General features: G+C 47.1%; 1 protein-coding gene across 1 annotated transcript in view; it reads left to right on the top strand.

Annotated features, from left to right (window-relative positions):
* Window positions 1-19,550, top strand: part of KIAA0556 (KIAA0556 ortholog) — a 190,311-nt gene that overhangs the window by 132,388 nt on the left and 38,373 nt on the right. Inside the window, exon 17 of the mRNA XM_029911288.1 lies at window positions 5,104-5,179. Coding sequence (XP_029767148.1) covers window positions 5,104-5,179 — 76 coding nt within the window. The remainder of the gene's footprint in view (window positions 1-5,103; window positions 5,180-19,550) is intronic.

Below are 19,550 nucleotides of genomic sequence, written 5' to 3'. Positions count from 1 at the left end.
GACACATATTAATGAGGATTTCTAAGGAAACTATCTTCTATTTCCATTGAATAGTTCCAGTAGCAATAATTGATATCAGGGACTGAAGCTGGGACTGATATGGCTGTCAGTCGGTTCTGAGGATTTTATCAATCATATTACGGGGAGAAATTTGTTTTCAAAATGAATATTGTATTCCAATTTGTCTTTTCTTATTTATTCATGAGCATTTAATGAAGCCTATAGTGACATTATACACAAACTTCCTCTTTAATTATGTGGATAGAGATAAGACAGTGTTTCTTTTGGTTTAGACCCAGCTGCATATGTATACTGCTTTGAAGTTTTCTGTGGTTTTAATCCACAACCTGTACTTTTCTGAGTGTCAGGGCTGCAGGTCTCAACCGCCAGTCCACAGGGCTCTTAGGCACCAGTATGTTCCAACCCGCCACCCAGTGGCCTGTTTTAAAGTGATCAGAACTTAAAGTTCACCTCTGACAGAGGACTCAAGTCCTGGGCTCTGATGGGTGGAACTCCAGGAATCCTGTTTGGTTCACTGCTTCTATTTGAACCAAGCAGAGGAACAGGAATTCATTTGTGCAACTGGGTTTCCCCTGCTTAGGATGGCATCCCCTGCATTACCTGCTCCTACTGCCTAATCTGATCTCCACCTGACCTTGCTGACATCTGACTCTCTTTTGCCCTCTGGCCTATCTCGGACTCTGATCACCTGGTATCCGGACCTGGCTTCCAACTCTTGTTCTGACCAATAGGTCTGGACCATTCACATCCCGCTTGTGACACTGGGCTTAAGTCAGCTATAAAAGTAAACCCTGAACTAAAACTTATTCAAAAGTTCTTTGTGAAAATTTTCTCTACAGATCCAAATTGTAGCAGCTAGACAACTTACCTTATGAACCAGGGAACTATGCACAGCAATATAATCTGTCAGGGAGCACTTGCTCATCTGTCATGGTATAAAAGACTCTCTTGTGACTTTCATCCCCTTAAAGTTCAGTAAGTCGTGGAACATTGGGGAAATTCCAAAGGACCAGAATTAATGTTGTGCCAATATTAAAAAGGTGACCCAAGTAATTGTGGGCCTATCAGCTTGACACTTAGAAAAAACAATGGAATGGCTGATATAGGACTAGATTAATAAAGAATTAAGGGAGGATAATATAGTTAATGCCAATCCTCATGTGTTAATAGAAAATAGATCTTGTCAAACTAATTTCATATCTTTTTTATGAGATTACAAGTTTGGTTGATAAAGGTAATAGTGTAGATGTAATATACTTATGTACAAGATTGACTTTGGTACCACACAACATTTTGACTGAAAAACTATAAAGATATAAAATCAACACAGCACACATTAAATAGACTAAAAACTGGTTAACAGGTAGGTCTCAGAATGCAGTTGTAAATGGGGAATCATCTAGCACATATGTTTCTAGTGGGTCCTCTGGGGATTGGTTCTTGGCCCTATTATATTTAATATTTTTAATCAATGATCTGGAAGAAAACATAAAATCATCACTGATAAAGTTTGTAGATGACACAAAGTTTGGATGGGTGGTAAGTAATGAAGAAAATAGTTCACTGATATAGAGTGATCTGGCTCGATTGGTAAACTGGGCATAAGCAAACAATGTGCATGTTAATACAGCCAAATATGTAAGATCATACATCTAGGAACAAAGAATGCAGACCATACTTATATGATGCGGGAAGCAGTGACTCTGAAAAAGACTTGGAGGTCATAGTGGATAAATAGCTGAACATGAGCTCTTGGTGCGATACTGGGGCCAAAACAGCTAATGTGATCCTTCAATGTATAAACAAGGAAATATCATGTAGGAGAAGAGAAATTGTATTACCTCTGTATTTGACACTGGTGTGACTGCTAGTGGAATATTGTGTCCAATTCTGGTGTCCACAATCCAAGAAGGATGTTAACAACTTGGAGAGAGTTCAGAGAAGAGCCACATGAATGATTAAAGAATCATAGAAATGTAGGACTGGAAGAGACCTCAAGAAGTCATCAAGTCCAGCCCCCTGTACTGAGCTAGGACAAAGTAAACCTAGACCATCCCTGACAGATGTTTGTTCAACCGGTGCTTAAAAACCTCTGATGATGGGGATTCCACAACCTCCCTTGGAAGCCTATTCCAGCATTTAACTACCCTTATAGTTAGAAAGTTTTTCCTAGATCTAACCTAAATCTCCCTTCTGCCGATTAAGCCCATGACTTCTTGCCCTAGTTTCAGTGGATGTGGAGAACAGTTGATCACTGTCCTCTTTATAACAGCCCTTAACATATCTGAGAACTGTTATCAGGTCCCCCCTTCAGCCTTCTTTTCTCAAGAAGAAACATGCCCAGTTTTCTAACCTTTCCTCATAGGTCTGGTTTTCTAAACCTTCTATAATTTTTGTGGCTATTCTCTGGACTTTCTGCAATTTATCTTTCCTAAAGTGTGGTGCCCAGAGTTGGACACAGTACTCCAGCTGAGTGAACAGTGCCAAGGAGAGTGGGACAATTACCTCCTGTGTTTTACATAAAACACTCTTGTTAATATATCCCAGATTAGCCTTTTTCACTGCTGCATAACATTGTTCACTAATATTCAATTTGTGATCCACTATAGTCCCCTGATCCTTTTCAGCAGTGCTACCACCTAGCCAGTGATTCCCCATTTTGTAGTTGTGCCTTTGATGTTTCCTTCCTAAGTGTAGTAATTTGCACTTGTCTTTATTGAATATCATCTTGTTTATTTCAGACCAATTCTCTCATTTCTCAAGATCGTTTTTAATTTTAATCCTGTCCTCCAAAGTCCTTGCAACCCCCTGCCAGTCCGGTGTCATCCCCAAATTTTATAAGCACTACTCTCCACTCCAGTATAATAGATTCATAGATTCCAGGGCCAGAAGGGACCATTGTGATCATCTGTTCTGACCTCCTGCATACCACAGGCCAGTATGCTCCAACTGCCCCACAATAATGCCTAGAGCAGATCTTTTAGAAAAACATTCAGCCCTGCTTTAAAAATGGTCAGTGATGGAGAATCCACCATGACCCTTGATAAGTTGTTCCAACGGTTAATTACTCTCACCGTTAAAATTTTAAGCCTTATTACTGGTCTGAATTTGTCTAGCTTCAACTTCCAGCCCCTGTAGTATATTATACCTTTGTCTGCAAGACTGAAGAGCCCATTATTAAATATTTGTTCCCCAGGTAGGTATTTATAGACTGTAGTCAAGTCAACCCTTAACCTTCTCTTTGTTAAACTAAATAGATTGACCTCTTTGAGTCTATCACTATAAGGCAGGTTTTCTAATCCTTTAATCATTCTTGTGGCTCTTCTCTGAATCATCTCCAATTTATCAACATCCTTCTGGACTTGTGGGCACCAGAACTGGACACAGTAGTCCTAGCAGCGATCACACCAATGCCAAATACAGAAGTAAAATAATCTTTCTACTCCTGCTCAAGATTCCCCTGTTTATGCATTCAAGTATTGCATTAGTCCTTTTGGCCACAGCATCCCACTGGGAGCTCATGTTCAGCTGATTATCCACTAAATCTTTTACACAGTCACTGCTTCCCAGGATAGAGTCCCCCATCCTGTAAGTATGGCCTATATTATTTGTTCCTAGATGTATACATCTACATTTAGCCATATTAAAATGCATATTATTTGCTTGCACCCAGCTTACAGAGCTATCTGGATTGCTTGGTATCAGTGACCTGTCTTCTTTATTATTTACCACTCTCCCAAACGTTGGGTCATGTGCAAACTTTATCAGTGATGATTTTATGTTTTCTTCCAGGTCATTGAGAAAACTATAACCTATTACATATAATGTTTCCATGTGCATTTGCCATGATATTATTTATCAGCAAATTATGAGTTTTGAAATCATACCTTACAAGACATACATTGTACATAGTGTGACAAAGTTCCTCCTCTATCTTGGTGGGTCCTGCGCTTATTGGCGGATTTTCTTGCCTCAGAGATTCACCATGTGGGTTGGGGGAACAGCCCAGAGACCTTCCCCTCTGGAAGAACCCACAGTCCAGGTCAATTGGGAGGTTTGGGGGGAACCCAGGTCCGCCCTCTACTCCAGGTTCCAGCCCAGGGCCCTGTGGACTGCAGCTGTCTATAGTGTCTCCTGTAAGAGCTGCATGACAGCTACAACTCCCTGGGCTACTAACCCATGGCCTCCTCCAAACACTTTCCTTATTCTCACCACAGGACCTTCCTCCTGGTGTCTAATAACGCTTGTGCTCCTCAGTCCTCCAGCAGCACACCCTCTCAGCTCCTTGCACCTCTTGCTCCCAACTCCTCACACTCACACCACAAACTGAAGTGAGCTCCTTTTAAAACCCAGGTGCCTTGATTAGCCTGCCTTAATTGATTCTAGCAGCTTCTTCTTAATTGGCTCCAGGTGTCCTAATTAGCCTGCCTGCCTTAACTGGTTCTAGCAGGTTCCTGATTACTCTAGTGCAGCCCCTGCTCTGGTCTCTCAGGGAACAGAAAACTACTCATCCAGTGACCAGTATATTTGCCCTCTACCAGACTCCTGTACCCCACTGATCTGGGTCTGTCACAATACATTAGTACAATAGTCTGTAGGGTGTGAACACAGGGTTATATTCTGTCACAATATGGAAACAGTAAATCCACACAGCTAGTGTGGAATAGAGTTTGTGTATTTGGATTAATGGACCCACATTCTGGCAATTCATCAGAATGAGACCAAATTGCAGTACACCAGAATGAGAATCTTTTGTTCATTTATAATACATAGCTATAATAGTGTCATGTGAAATAAGTGCACCATAAGTAATAAGATTTCTTTGTAAATTATAGTTTATCCCTTTCCTCTAGGTGTCTTTTTTTTTTCTTTCTTCTGTTCTTACAGATTGTCCTTCCCCCTGCCCCGGCCTGTTGTCATGTCTCATTATTTTATCTGTCAAATTAAGATTGTGAGCACTCTAGGTCCAGGGCTTGTCTTCTTTCTTGTGCACATAGTTCTTTGCACATCAATAACACTGTATCAACAATACACTATATACAACATATGAATATCCACTGCACTTCTTGGTTTACTTTTTAGGTTCAAGAGCAAGTGATGGTGTCAGACCATCTTTCTGAGCTTACACCCAAGGTACCCGGGGTATACACTGGACAATGTAAGTACTGTGTTTTGCCATTTTTTCTTGTAATATACAAACTAACATATTACATACCACATTCTTTCACCCATGTGGGGGGGAGGGATAGCTCAGTGGTTTGAGCGTTGGCCTGCTAAACCCAGGATTGTGAGCTCAATCCTTGAGGGGACCACTTAGGGATCTGGGGCAAAAATCAGTACTTGGTCCTGCTAGTGAAGGCAGAGGGCTGGACTTGATGACCTTTCAAGGTCCCTTCCAGTTCTAGGAGATGGGATATCTCCATTAATTTAACATCTGCAAACATTATCATGTGAGATTTTTCTCCAGCACAGTTGTGTACAGACTCCTGATGAATGTTGGAATGAAGTAAAGAAGAGTAATTAAGTGTGCATAGGCTGCAGCTTTGTTCATTATGGAATTTAGCACACTATAACATTTGGAATTTAACCCAATTTTCTGTAATACTCAGAAAAATGGCATAAGTTAATTGACCAGTCCCTGAATGAAGGCTGATTTGAGTTAGCTCTGCCCCTGTCAGTTTCTGTGTAAACTGGTAGGATGTCTCTGGACACGTCTACACTAGGAGTGCTTTAGTGGTATAGGAATACCAGTCTAGTGTACCAGCAAAGCGCTCCCCTCACCCCCCCAAGAATGAAATAAGTTATGCTGCTAAAGTGCTGTTTGCCAGCTAAGTGCATCTGCACTGGGCTTTCAGCTGTGTTATTCAGGGCTCACACCTCATCATACCCTTGACTGACACAGCTATGCTGGCAGAACTCTGTAATATAGACCCAGGGTATGTCTACACTACGAAATTAGGTCGAATTTATAGAAGCCGGTTTTATAGAAATCGGTTGTATACAGCCGATTGTGTGTGTCCCCACATAAAATGCTCTAAGTGCTCTAGTCGGCGGACCGCGTCCACAGTACCGAGGCTAGCGTCGACTTCCGGAGCATTGCACTATGGGTAGCTATCCCACAGTTCCCGCAGTCTCCGCCGCCCATTGGAATTCTGGGTTGAGATCCGAATGCCTGAATGATGCAAAACAGTGTCGCGGGGGGTTCTGGGTACATGTCGTCAGGCCCCTCCCCCTCCGTCAGAGCAACGGCAGACAATAGATTCACGCCTTTTTACCTGGGTTACCTGTGCAGACAACATACCACGGCAAGCATGGAGCCCGCTCAGCTCAGCTCACCGTCACCATATGTCATCTGGGTGCCGGCAGACGTGGTACTGCATTGCTACACAGCAGCAGCTGCTAACTGCCTTTTGGCGGTAGACGGTACAGCATGACTGGTAGCCTTCATCGGCGATCTGGGTGCTGGCAGCCATGGGGCTGCATTGCACCAGCCCCTTGCCTTTTGCCTTTTGGCAGTAGATGGTGTATTACGACTGGTAACCGTCGTCGTCGTCCAGCAGTGGCTGGAACTCCGTATGTCCCCCAGTCCCCCATCCCCCCAGTCATATTCTGCTGCCTTCACAATGACGATGATGGCTATCAGTCGTAGTATGCCATTTTCTGCCAAGCGCCCAGTATTTTCTGCTAAGCACCCAGAAGAGGCCGAGGGCGATCTGGGTGCTGGCAGATGTGGGGCTGGCAGACGTGGGGCTGCATTGCTACACAGCAGCAGCCCCTTGCCTTTTGGTAGAAGATGGTATATTACAATTGGTATCCATCGTCATCGTATTGCAGTGGCTGTCAATCATGGGCACCTGGGCAGACATGCTCAGTCCTAGCGAACAGTCTTGACGATGATGATGGCTATCAATCGTAGTATGCTATTTTCTGCCAAGCGCCCAGTATTTTCTGCCAAGCACCCAGAAGATGCCGAGGGCTATCAGTCATGCTGCACCGTCGTCTGCCAGCTTAAGATGTAAAAAATAGATTTGTTCTGTATTCATTTGCTTCCCCCTCCCTCCGTGAAATCAACTGCCTGCTAAACCCAGGGTTTTGAGTTCAATCTTTGAGGGGCCATTCTGTGTGACAGTTGTTTGTGTTTCTCCCTGATGCACAGCCACCTTTGTTGATTTTAATTCCCTGTACCTGTACGCCATGTCGTCACTCGTCCCTCCCTCCCTCCGTCCGTCAGATACTAGTTTTGCGCCTTTTTTCAGACCAGACGCCATAGCTAGCACTGGGATCATGGAGCCCGCTCAGATCACCGCGTCAATTATGAGCACTATGAACACCACGCGCATTGTCCTGGAGTATATGCAGAGCCAGGACATGCCAAAGCAAAACCAGGACCAGCCGAGGAGGCGATTGCAGCGCGGCGACGAGAGTGATGAGGAAATTGACATGGACATAGACCTCTCACAAGGCACAGACCCCAGCAATGTGGAAATCATGGTGTTACTGGTTCATGCCGTGGAACGCCGATTCTGGGCCTGGGAAACAAGCACAGAGTGGTGGGACCGCATCGTGCTGCAGGTGTGGGACGATTCCCAGTGGCTGCGAAACTTTCGCATGCGTAAGGGCACTTTCATGGAACTTTGTGACTTGCTTTCCCCGGCCCTGAAGCGCCAGAATACCAGGATGAGAGCAGCCCTCATAGTTGAGAAGCGAGTGGCGATAGCCCTGTGGAAGCTTGCAACGCCAGACAGCTACCGGTCAGTCGGGAATCAGTTTGGAGTGGGCAAATCTACTGTGGGGGCTGCTGTGATCCAAGTTGCCAGGGCAATGAAAGACCTGGTGATATCAAGGGTAGTGACTCTGGGAAACGTGCAGGCCATAGTGGATGGCTTTGCTGCAATGGGATTCCCAAACTGTGGTGGGGCGATAGACGGAACCCATATCCCTATCTTGTCACCGGAGCACCAAGCCACCGAGTACATAAACCGCAAGGGCTACTTTTCAATGCTGCTGCAAGCCCTGGTGGATCACAAGGGACGTTTCACCAACATCAACGTGGGATGGCTGGGAAAGGTACATGATGCTCGCGTCTTCAGGCACTCTGGTCTGTTTCGAAAGCTGGAGGAAGGGACTTTCTTCCCGGACCAGAAAATAACCGTTGGGGATGTTGAAATGCCTATCGTGATCCTTGGGGACCCAGCCTACCCCTTAATGCCATGGCTCATGAAGCCGTACACAGGCAGCCTGGACAGTAGTCAGGACCTGTTCAACTACAGGCTGAGCAAGTGCCGAATGGTGGTGGAATGTGCATTTGGACGTTTAAAAGCGCGCTGGCGCAGCTTACTGACTCGCTCAGACCTCAGCGAAAAGAATATCCCCATTGTTATTGCTGCTTGCTGTGCGCTCCACAATATCTGTGAAAGTAAGGGGGAGACATTTATGGCGGGGTGGGAGGTTGAGGCAAATCACCTGGCCGCTGATTACGCGCAGCCAGACACCAGGGCGGTTAGAAGAGCACAGCAGGGCGCGGTGCGCATCAGAGAAGCTTTGAAAACGAGTTTTGTGACTGGCCAGGCCACGGTGTGAAACTTCTGTTTGTTTCTCCTTGATGAACCCTCCGCCCCCCCCCCCCACCCGGTTCACTCTACTTCCCTGTAAACCAACCACCCCACCCTCCCCTCCCCCCTTCGAGCACCGCTTGCAGAGGCAATAAAGTCATTGTTACTTCACATTCATGCATTCTTTATTAATTCATCACACAACTAGGGGGATAATTGCCAAGGTAGCGCGGGATGGGTGGGGGAGGAGGGAAGGAAAAGGACACACTGCAGTTTAAAACGTTAACTCTTATTGAAGGCCAGCCTTCTGATGCTCGGGCAATCATCTGGGGTGGAGTGTCTGGGTGGCCGGAGGCCCCTCCACCGTGTTCTTGGGCGTCTGGGTGAGGAGGCTATGGAACTTGGGGAGGAGGGCTGTTGGTTACACAGGGCCTGTAGCGGCGGTCTCTGCTCCTGCTGCCTTTCCTGCAGCTCAACCATACGCTGGAGCATATCAGTTTGATGCTCCAGCAGCCGGAGCATCGACTCTTGCCTTCTGTCTGCAAGCTGACGCCACCTATCCTCTTCAGCCCGCCACTTGCTCTGTTCATCCCGCGATTTAGCCCGCCACCTCTCCTCTCGTTCATACTGTGCTTTTCTGTAGTCTGACATTGACTGCCTGCACGCATTCTGCTGTGCTCTGTCAGCGTGGGAGGACATCTGGAGCTCCGTGAACATATCATCCCGCGTCCGCCATTTTCTCCTTCTAATCTTCACTAGCCTCTGTGAAGGAGAAACATTTGCAGCTGGTGGAGGAGAAGGGAGAGGTGGTTAAAAAAGACACATTTTAGAGAACAATGGGTACACTCTTTCACGTTAAATTTTGCTGTTCACATTACACAGCACATGTGCTTTCGTTACAAGGTCGCATTTTTCCTCTTATATTGAGGGCCTGCCGGTTTGGTGTGAGAGATCACTCACGCAGTGCCAGGCAACAGATTTCGGCTTGCAGGCAGCCATGGTAAGCCACAGTCTTTTGGCTTTTTTAACCTTCTTAACATGTGGGAATGGTTTCAAACAGCAGCGCCCTCATTTCCCATATCAAGCACCCATTGGGTTGGCCATTTAAAATGGGTTTGCAATGTAAAAGGAGGGGCTGCGGTTTCCGGGTTAACATGCAGCACAAACCCAACTAACCCCCCTCCCCCCCCACACCCAATTCTCGGGGATGATCACTTCACCCCTCCCCCCCACCGCGTGGATAACAGCGGGGAACATTTCTGTTCAGCAGAGCAGGAAGGGGCACCTCTGAATAAAATGTCCCCTTAATAAAATCGCCCCATTTCAACCAGGTGACCGTGAATGATATCACTCTCCTGAGGATAACAAAGAGCGATAAGGAATGGATGTTGTCTGCATGCCAGCAAACACCGGGACCATACGCTGCCATGCTTTGTTATGCAATGATTCCAGACTACGTGCTACTGGCCTGGCGTGGTAAAGTGTCCTACCATGGCGGACGGGATAAGGCAGCCCTCCCCAGAAACCTTTTGCAAAGGCTTTGGGAGTACATGAAGGAGAGCTTTCTGGAGATGTCCCTGGAGGATTTCCGCTCCATCCCCATACACGTTAACAGACTTTTCCAGTAGCTGTACTGGCCGCGATTGCCAGGGCAAATTAATGATTAATCATTAAACACGCTTGCTTTTAAACCATATGTAATATTTACAAAGGTACACTCACCAGAGGTCTCCTGTGTGCCCTCAGGGTCTGGGAGCACGCCTTGGGTGAGTTCGGGGGTTACTGGTTCCAGGTCCAGGGTGATAAACATATCCTGGCTGTTGGGGAAACCGGTTTCTCCGCTTCCTTGCTGCTGTGAGCTATCTACATTATCTCCATCCTCATCTTCCTCGTACCCTGAACCCGCTTCCCTGTGTGTTTCTCCAGTGACGGAGTCATAGCACACGGTTGGGGTAGTGGTGGCTGCACCCCCTAGAATGGCATGCAGCTCCGCGTAGAAGCGACATGTTTGCGGCTCTGCCCCGGACCTTCCGTTTGCTTCTCTGGCTTTGTGGTAGGCTTGCCTTAGCTCCTTAATTTTTACGCGGCACTGCTGTGCGTCCCTGTTATGGCCTCTGTCCTTCATGGCCTTGGAGACCTTTTCTAATATTTTGCCATTTTGTTTACTGCTATGGAGTTCAGCTAGCACTGATTCGTCTCCCCATATGGCGAGCAGATCCCGTACCTCCCGTTCGGTCCATGATGGAGCTCTTTTGCGATCCTGGGACTCCATCATGGTTACCTGTGCTGATGAGCTCTGCGTGGTCACCTGTGCTCTCCACGCCGAGCAAACAGGAAATGAAATTCAAACGTTCGCGGGGCTTTTCCTGTCTACCTGGTCAGTGCATCTGAGTTGAGAGTGCTGTCCAGAGCGGTCACAATGAAGCACTGTGGGATAGCTCCCTGAGGCCAATAACGTTGAATTCCGTCCACACTACCCCAATTCCGACCCGCTAAGGCCGTTTTTATCGCTAATCCCCTCGTCGGAGGTGGAGTAAAGAAACCGGTTTAAAGGGCCCTTTAAGTCGAAAGAAAGGGCTTCGTCGTGTGGACGTGTCCAGGCTTAATTTGATTTAACCCTGCTAAAGTCGAACTAAACTCGTAGTGTAGACCAGGGCCCAGCCTCAGTAGAAATAGAACAGCAGTAACCAGTAAGAGCAAATCTTTAATGGCAAAGTGTTATAATAAGCAACACAAACAACAAAATACCTCCACAGCTAGGGTTGAATCAGTAATACCTGGATAAAGATACCTACCTTCGCACAGGCATTCTCCCTTCTCTACCATCCCAGCAGCCCTTCTGTAACTCTCTCCATGAGCACTTGTACAAAGAGAGAGGAAAATGAAACTGGAGTTAACATCTCCAGGGACTGCTCTTGCCCCATCACAGTCTACTTCAGGAGACAAGACTCTTGAGCTTGCCAGTTGAAACTACTATTGATTAGCATCCATGTAAGCTCTGCAGAGATTGCCACACTTAGGGTAATTACTAATGTGCACAGCATGAGCTCAGCGTTGAGCAATTATTAATAGCAGGTTATATGTAGCTGGATTGTACAGTTTGGCTGCCTTGCTGTTCGTTATACAGAGTATCATGAGTATTAGTGCTTCTTCAGACTTGGTGAAAGGCAGCTACTTGTGGGATTTATTGTTATTTATGAAATGAGAAATATTTTTACAGTTACTATGGTGGATTTATCCCGCCTGATGCATTGTAATTTTACCTGCTGTAGCTAGATATTATTGATACTTGTTTAGTAAACCTATGAGAATGTGAAAAGCCACGTGTCTGTATGTATACAATACTGCTGCACGCTACTTTGGCAGTCCTGCAGCAGCTAGCTCACACTGCTTTGTGGGCAATTGTTACCGACCTTTCTGTGTACCCCTGTGCCCTCCCCTCCTCTGGTGTCAAGTTGCCAGGATGCCCCCTCTCTCATTTTAAAACTGACACAGGGCCAGATTTTGCCAATTTGCTGTTGAATTTGAGTATCTCAGCATTGCTGAAATATTACTCCAGAAACTCCACAACATGCCTCACACAGCCTGTTGGAGCTGTGCCGAGACACTGGATCTCATCGCCATCTAAGGAGAAGCCTCAGTGCAGGAAGCTCTTGTGGCCAGTCACTGCAATAAAGACCTTTTTGTGAACATTGCTAACAGATGACCACAACGGGCCACAACCAGAATGCTGACCAGTGCAGGATAAATAGCAAACAGCTCAGGAGAACCTATATTCAAACCAGGATGACAGAAAATGGTCCAGGAGTAGATAGGTGTCCTGTCCACTTTTTGAGGATCTAGATAGGATTTTGCACTATTACACAACCTCCCACCTTAGCTTTTCCCTATCCTGAGGATGACCAGCGAGACTCTTCGGAGGAGGACCTTGAGGAGGTCATTGAAGAGCTTAGGTTCTCTAGGTTCCCTAAGAGTTAGGTTCTCTTTGGGACCACAGGACCCTGATGCCAGCCTGGAAGAAGGCAACCCTGATTGCTGCCATATAATAACTAAGCCCAATTCCCAGCTAGCAAACCTGGCCAGGACTGAAGAGGGAGATCCTGTGGAGAGAACCTCACCATGTAAGTGTCTAGCTTTACAATTTATTATTGTTGTAGTTATTGTGTTTACTGCTGTACTAGCTTCCATTCGAGGTGCCCCATGGTTGCAGCCATTGTAGTTGAATGTAAGCTAGGAGCCTTGCTGAGTCTTCAGCCCCCGCCTGCATCCATCCCTTCTTCAACCCATGCTGTCCACTACCTTCCTCCCTTGTACACATTTTCAAAATGGCAGCTGTTCCAACTGGGCAATTGGCCTCTGTCACAGTTCCAGTGTAACTGAACCTGTATTCCCCCTCCATGGTTCATTGAGGGCACCTACTTAAAGGTTTCTGGCCCCCAGTCATCACCTCTCTTTGGCAGAGAGCCACATCTCACTCTTTCCAGATCAGGTCTTTTTAGGCTGCACAGTTCCCTGCCTACACTGTGATACCCCCAGCAACCCAGACTGTCTAAACAGGCCAGCATCTGTGCTTTGCTTTCTCTCCAAAGGCTGTGAACAGTGTAATTACCCTCAGTTACCAAATACCACACAGCTCTTTCTAAGCAAACACATTTATTCTTAAGGTGAAAGCATTAAAGAGAAAACATAGTAAAACAATAAAAGCACACACACCCATGCTTAAAAGCTTACTGGAGGTCACCCCAACTCCAGCCTCAGGCTCTGGTAGCTGTAAGTCCTTGAAAACCCACAACTAGGTTTTCCCAGTAGTTACAAGTTCATAACTGTCTCAGATTCAGAACCAGAACAACAAGTGGGGCAGTTCATCTGTTTTTTATACAGCTCAGGCCTTTGATCGCCACTCTCTGGCAATAGGTAATCAGCAGACAAAGACCCTCTCCTCAGGGTGTAGCTTCAAAAGGCAGGGTTTTTTGCATAACCAGAGGTGGATTTGCCTTAATCTCCCTCTAGCTATTCCCCAGGAAATCCACTTAACGCATATTGTCTCAAAAGTCCATTTTTGTCCGGCAAATTTTCAATATAGTTCTTTGAACACGCAGGCCTCTCATCCCATCTCCTCTCTAAGGAGCTGACATACAATCCCAGCCCACAATAATACTTAATCTTTGCATTTAGCAGAATGGACCCCAAAGATACTTAAACTTAATTCAATAAGGTTTTTTAAGGATATTGTAAGAAATGGACATGTCTGTCACAACCTCTGTTTCATACTAAAGTCCAGACTATCAACCATTTTTAGTCCCACACCACAGAGGGCGCAATTGCTTGATATTCGTCTAGATATTGTGGGGGATATCTGCACGGTCATTCCCCCCAGAATAGCTCGCAACTCTCTTCCATTTCTGCAGCATTTCTTGGGGAACCATCTTGGGCAGATGAGGCCAACCTGTGGCTCCGGAGCCACATGCGGCTCTTCAGAAGTTAATATGCAGCTCCTTGTATAGGCACTGACTCTGGGGCTGGAGCTACAGGCGCCAACTTTCCAATGTGCCGGGGGGGTGCTCACTGCTCAACCCCTGTCTCCGCCATAGGCCCTACCCCCACTCCACCCCTTCCCTCCCCCTCCCCTGAGCCTGCAGTGCCCTCACTCCTCCCATCCACCCCCAAGCCGCCTGCATGCCACGAAACAGCTGATCGGGAGGTGCTGAGAGGTAGAGGGAGGCACTGATCGGCGGGGCTTTCGGTGGGTGGGAGGCACTGGGAGGAGCTGATGGGATGCTGCTGACGTATTACTGTGGCTCTTTGGCAAAGTACATTGTTTAAATTCTGGCTCTTTCTCAGGCTCAGGTTGGCCACTCCTTGGGGAATAACTTCACAGCATATCTCACTGCTCTGCTCTTTGCCTTTTTGAGTAAGGCCATTCTCTGCCTTCTAGTCACCTGCCTCAGTGCAGTGTCACAGAGAGTCAGGATAGCCTAAAGGGGATGTAGAGGGAATTACTATTCAGCTCGCTGCTGGGTGCCCCCCGGTAAGGCCTCCAACACCATATAAACTCCTCTAAGGCACACCAAACCTGCAAAGCCAGACCAGGAACATAATTCCCAGCTCCCAGCCTCCAAGGCACAACAGCAAAGCCAAATAGTATATACTGAACAGACAAAAATCCCAGTGCAGCCAACCCTCCTCATGTACAAACCACTCTCCATATCTGAGGTTCCCCAACCTGGGTAGACTCTCAGTGAGGTAAAATCAGAAATACATATAAAAATGCTATTGTAGTCTGTATGGAATAGGAACAATAACTGCCTTTGTTTTTTTCTTACTCCCACAGCCATGGCACCTGCAGTGGCCAGATCTTCAAGGATGGGATCTTTATTACAGCTGAGCTGCTTGCTAACCTGCAGGGGAGAAAATGGAAAACTCAGGACAAAAATGTTATGGACCTCATCAAAGTCCTAAAGTAAAACCAGAATAGTGGAGAGATTCATAGATTCATAGATTCTAGGACTGGGAGGGACCTCGAGAGGTCATTGAGTCCAGTCCCCTGCCCGCATGGCAGGACCAAATACTGTCTAGACCATCCCTGATAGACATTTATCTAACCTACTCTTAAATATCTCCAGAGATGGAGATTCCACAACCTCCCTAGGCAATTTATTCCAGTGTTTAACCACCCTGACAGTTAGGAACTTTTTCCTAATGTCCAACCTAGACCTCCCTTGCTGCAGTTTAAGCCCATTGCTTCTTGTTCTATCCTTAGAGGCTAAGGTGAACAAGTTTTCTCCCTCCTCCTTATGACACCCTTTTAGATACCTGAAAACTGCTATCATGTCCCCTCTCAGTCTTCTCTTTTCCAAACTAAACAAACCCAATTCTTTCAGCCTTCCTTCATAGGTCATGGTCTCAAGACCTTTAATCATTCTTGTTGCTCTTCTCTGGACCCTTTCCAATTTCTCCACATCTTTCTTGAAATGTGGTGCCCAGAACTGGACACAATACTCCAGCTGAGGCCTAACCAGAGCAGAGTAGAGTGGAAGAATGACTTCTCGTGTCTTGCTCACAACACACCTGTTAATACATCCCAGAATCATGTTTGCTTTTTTTGCAACAGCATCACACTGTTGACTCATATTTAGCTTGTGGTCCACTATAACCCCTAGATCCCTTTCTGCCGTACTCCTTCCTAGACAGTCTCTTCCCATTCTGTATGTGTGAAACTGATTTTTTCTTCCTAAGTGGAGCACTTTGCATTTGTCTTTGTTAAACTTCATCCTGTTTAACTCAGACCATTTCTCCAATTTGTCCAGATCATTTTGAATTATGACCCTGTCCTCCAAAGCAGTTGCAATCCCTCCCAGTTTGGTATCATCCGCAAACTTAATAAGTGTACTTTCTATGCCAATATCTAAGTCGTTAATGAAGATATTGAACAGAGCCGGTCCCAAAACAGACCCCTGCGGAACCCCACTCGTTATGCCTTTCCAGCAGGCATTATTTGAGAATGGAGAGGGCAAAAGAGAGGGAACTCTACAGGGAGATCATGGGATCCAGAGAGAGTGTGGTCAAGGACAGCATGATAGTTTCCAGGGAGAGCGGTGCTGTGGCCAAAGACAGTATTGACAAAGAATGGGAGATGCAGAGCCAACTTCTGGAGGCAATGTAAAGCCTAAATACTCTGCTGCAATGCACGTTGATGTAGGGCAGCAGGTGCTGCAAGTGTCATACAGCAGGACTCAGCCATGTTCTGCAGCCCCTAGATAATAAGAGATACTGGGAACAGCAGCAACTCCTCCCAACTAGCCCCTCCTCCTATGCAGTCCTCCCAAGGGCCGTTCCCTTCCCAGAGGCAGATCTGGGCACTGAGAACATTTGCACATAGGAACCAGGGCCGGCACCAGCCCAGCAAGCAGGTGCTTGGGGCAGCCAAGGGGAAGGAGCGACATGTCGGGCTCTTCGGGGGCGGGTCCTTCGCTCCTTCTCGGAGCAAAGGACCTGCCGCCGAAGAAGAAAGCGGCCCGGTGGAGCTGCTGCCAATTGCAATTGTGGCTTTTTTTTTTTTTTTTCCCCGCAGCTTGGGGCAGTAAAAACCCTGGAGCCGGCCCTAATAGGAACAAGGCTCTTTTGAGCCTTCCAGCACCCCTGGTAACTTTGAGCCTTGCCACTCAACACCAGAAGGCCCTCGAACAAGAAGAAACAGAGGCAAGATGTATACGTCCCTATGACTTTAAGCCACCCTCCCCCTTGTTTTGTTTTACACTGCACTATTGCACTTTCAGTTTTTACTTCACTATTGTTTTAATTAAAGGTTTCTTTCTAGTTGTTAGTTAATAGATTGTTGTTTAATGTATTAATAATAAAAATTGTTGTTTCATTATTGCTTCTGCTTCAGTTAAAGCTTTATTTAGTTTGTTACATAGCTGATTGTGGTTACATAATAAAAACCATTAAAATTCATACATAGTGAGTCATCAAATCATTTTACATAGAAAATCCTTAAACCTGAAATAATTCACAGCACATTTTCTGGCCCTGAGACTCAAAATAACAGCAGTAGGCGTCTCTGATAATAGTGCCTCAACTGTTTCTGTTGGATGCCTTGGTGGCTGCTCACACTGCTGAGTGAGTCTCTGCATCTCCACCTCACAACCATCATTAAAGCTTTCTCCCTTATTCTCACAAATATTTGCAAAATCCAAAATGCTGCTATAATGGTTGGAACTTTTTTTCTGCTGCTTCCAATCTATTCCAGAAGCAGCAGCACCTCCTTTTCAAAAGTCCAGATGCGTAATCCACTGCCATTCTGGAACTAGCGGGGCGATAGTTGAACTGTTCCTTCTGTTGAAGCATCCAGTGAACAGCTTCATTAACCAGGGAAGCAGAGGATAAGCCAAGTCTCCCAGGATAACTGGAGCAACCTCCCCACCATTAATGTCCATAGTGATCCTGGGGGCAAACTGTCCATTATTCATTAAGGTAAAAAGAGCTGTGTTCCAAAAGATCCTAGCATCATGGACCCTTCCAGGCCACCCTGCACTTATATCTGTTAACCTGCCGTGGCAGTCAACCAGCCCTTGGAGTACCATGGAGAAATAAACCTTTCTGTTAATAAATTCCTTTCTATTTATAAATTCTTCATCCTAGTGTGTATGTGGAGGAAGAGAGGGGTGCGAAATAATAGGCACCTGAGTCCATCAATTGCCCCAATACAGTTTGGGAACCCCAAGTGTGCAAAGCTATTAATGACCCCCTGAGCGTTACCAAGCTGTGTAACCCAGTGTACCTTTTCCATGGCAACACATACCTGGATGACAGTTGCCCCAGTAGTCAATCTCCCAATGTCAAACTGATTGGCTAAGGATCAATAGCATTTGGGGATGGCCAGCTTCCAGATGGCAGTGGTGACCCATGTCTCCACAGGCATGGGGCACCATGTATGGTAAGCTGTCACTGCAGCTCTGGGATTAGTTCAGTACAGATCTCAAAAAAGGTTGCCTTCCCCTCCTGAAATTCTCTTGATTTTAAAATTGTCAGTGGTGGAGAATCCACCACAAAAGTTGGTAAATTGTTCCAATGGTTAGTTACTCTCACTGTTAAAAATGGATGCCTTGTTTCCAGTCTAAATTGGTCCAGCTTTAACTTCAACAGCCAGTAGCTCATTTTAGACCTTTCTCTGCTAGATTGAAGAGTCTATTGTTAAATATTTGTTCCATGTGTAGGTTCTTGGACTATAATCAAGTCACCTTCTCTTTGTTAAGCTAAATAGATTGAGTTTGAGTCTATCACTATAAGCAGGGCCGGCTCCAGGCACCAGCCCACCAAGCATGTGCTTGGGGCGGCGCGGCGGGGCGGGGCGCTCCGGCCCGAGAGCGGGGCCGCGACTGGGCTCGCCGCCCTCCCCGCAGCGCTCCGGCCGCCGGGGAGAGCGGAGCTGCAGCGGGCTCGCCGCCCTCCCCCGGCGCTCCGGCCGGTCAGGGAGAGCGGGGCCCTGGCCAGGCTCGCTGCCCTCCCCCCGGTGCTCCAGCCGGTTGGGGAGAGCGGAGAGCCCCAGCCGGGCTCGCCGCCCTCCTCCCGGCGCTCTGGCTGCCGGGGGCTCTCCGCCCTCCCCCCGGCGCTCTGGCCGCCAGGGAGAGCGGAGAGCCCCGGACGGGTTCGCCGCCCTCCCCACGGCGCTCCAGCCGGTCAGGGAGAGCGGGGCCCCGGCCGGGCTCGCCGCCCTCCTCCCGGCGCTCTGGCCGCCGGGGAGAGCGGAGTCGCGGCGGGCTCGCCGCCCTCCCCCCCGGCGCTCCGGCCGGTCGGGGATTGCGGGCCCACGGCCGGGCTCGGCGCCCTCCCCTGCCGCGCTGGGTGGGGGCGGCAAAAAAGCCAGAGCCGGCCCTGACTATAAGGCATTTTTTCTAATCCTTTGATCATTCTCATGGCTCTTTTCGGAACCCTATCCAATTTATCAACATCCTTCTTGAATTGAGCATGCCAGAACTGGACACAATATTCCAGCAGTGATAGCACCAGTGCCAAATACAGAGGTAAAATAACCTCTCTGTTCCTACTTGAGATTCTCCTGTTTATGCATCCCAGGATCTCATTAGTTCTTTTGGCCACACCGTCCCAATGGAAGCTCATGTTCAGCTGATTATCCACTCCCTAACCCAAATCTTTTTCAGATTTTTAATCAGCATGTTGTGTGGTACCAAGTCAAATGCCTTACAGAAGACTAAGTATATTACATCAACACTATTACTTTTATCAACCAAACTTACAGTCTCATAAAAAATATCAAGTTAGTTTAACAGAATCTATTTTGCATTCCATGTGGGGTGGGGACAGTTGGTGGCAGGGGAAGGAAAGGGGCAGGGAAGCAGCTACTTGCTGGGACCAAGGAGGGGGAGAGCAGGTGACAGCTAGGAACAGGGAAAGGAGGATCAGGAAGCTGCTGGAAATGGGATGGAGGCAAGTGTAGCCAGCTGCTCCAAAATTGTG

Source organism: Terrapene carolina, unplaced genomic scaffold, assembly GCF_002925995.2.
Source record: "Terrapene carolina triunguis isolate 2854851 unplaced genomic scaffold, T_m_triunguis-2.0 Scaffold93, whole genome shotgun sequence".
Lineage (NCBI taxonomy): Eukaryota > Metazoa > Chordata > Testudines > Emydidae > Terrapene > Terrapene triunguis.
This window is presented reverse-complemented; position numbering and strand designations above follow the sequence as displayed.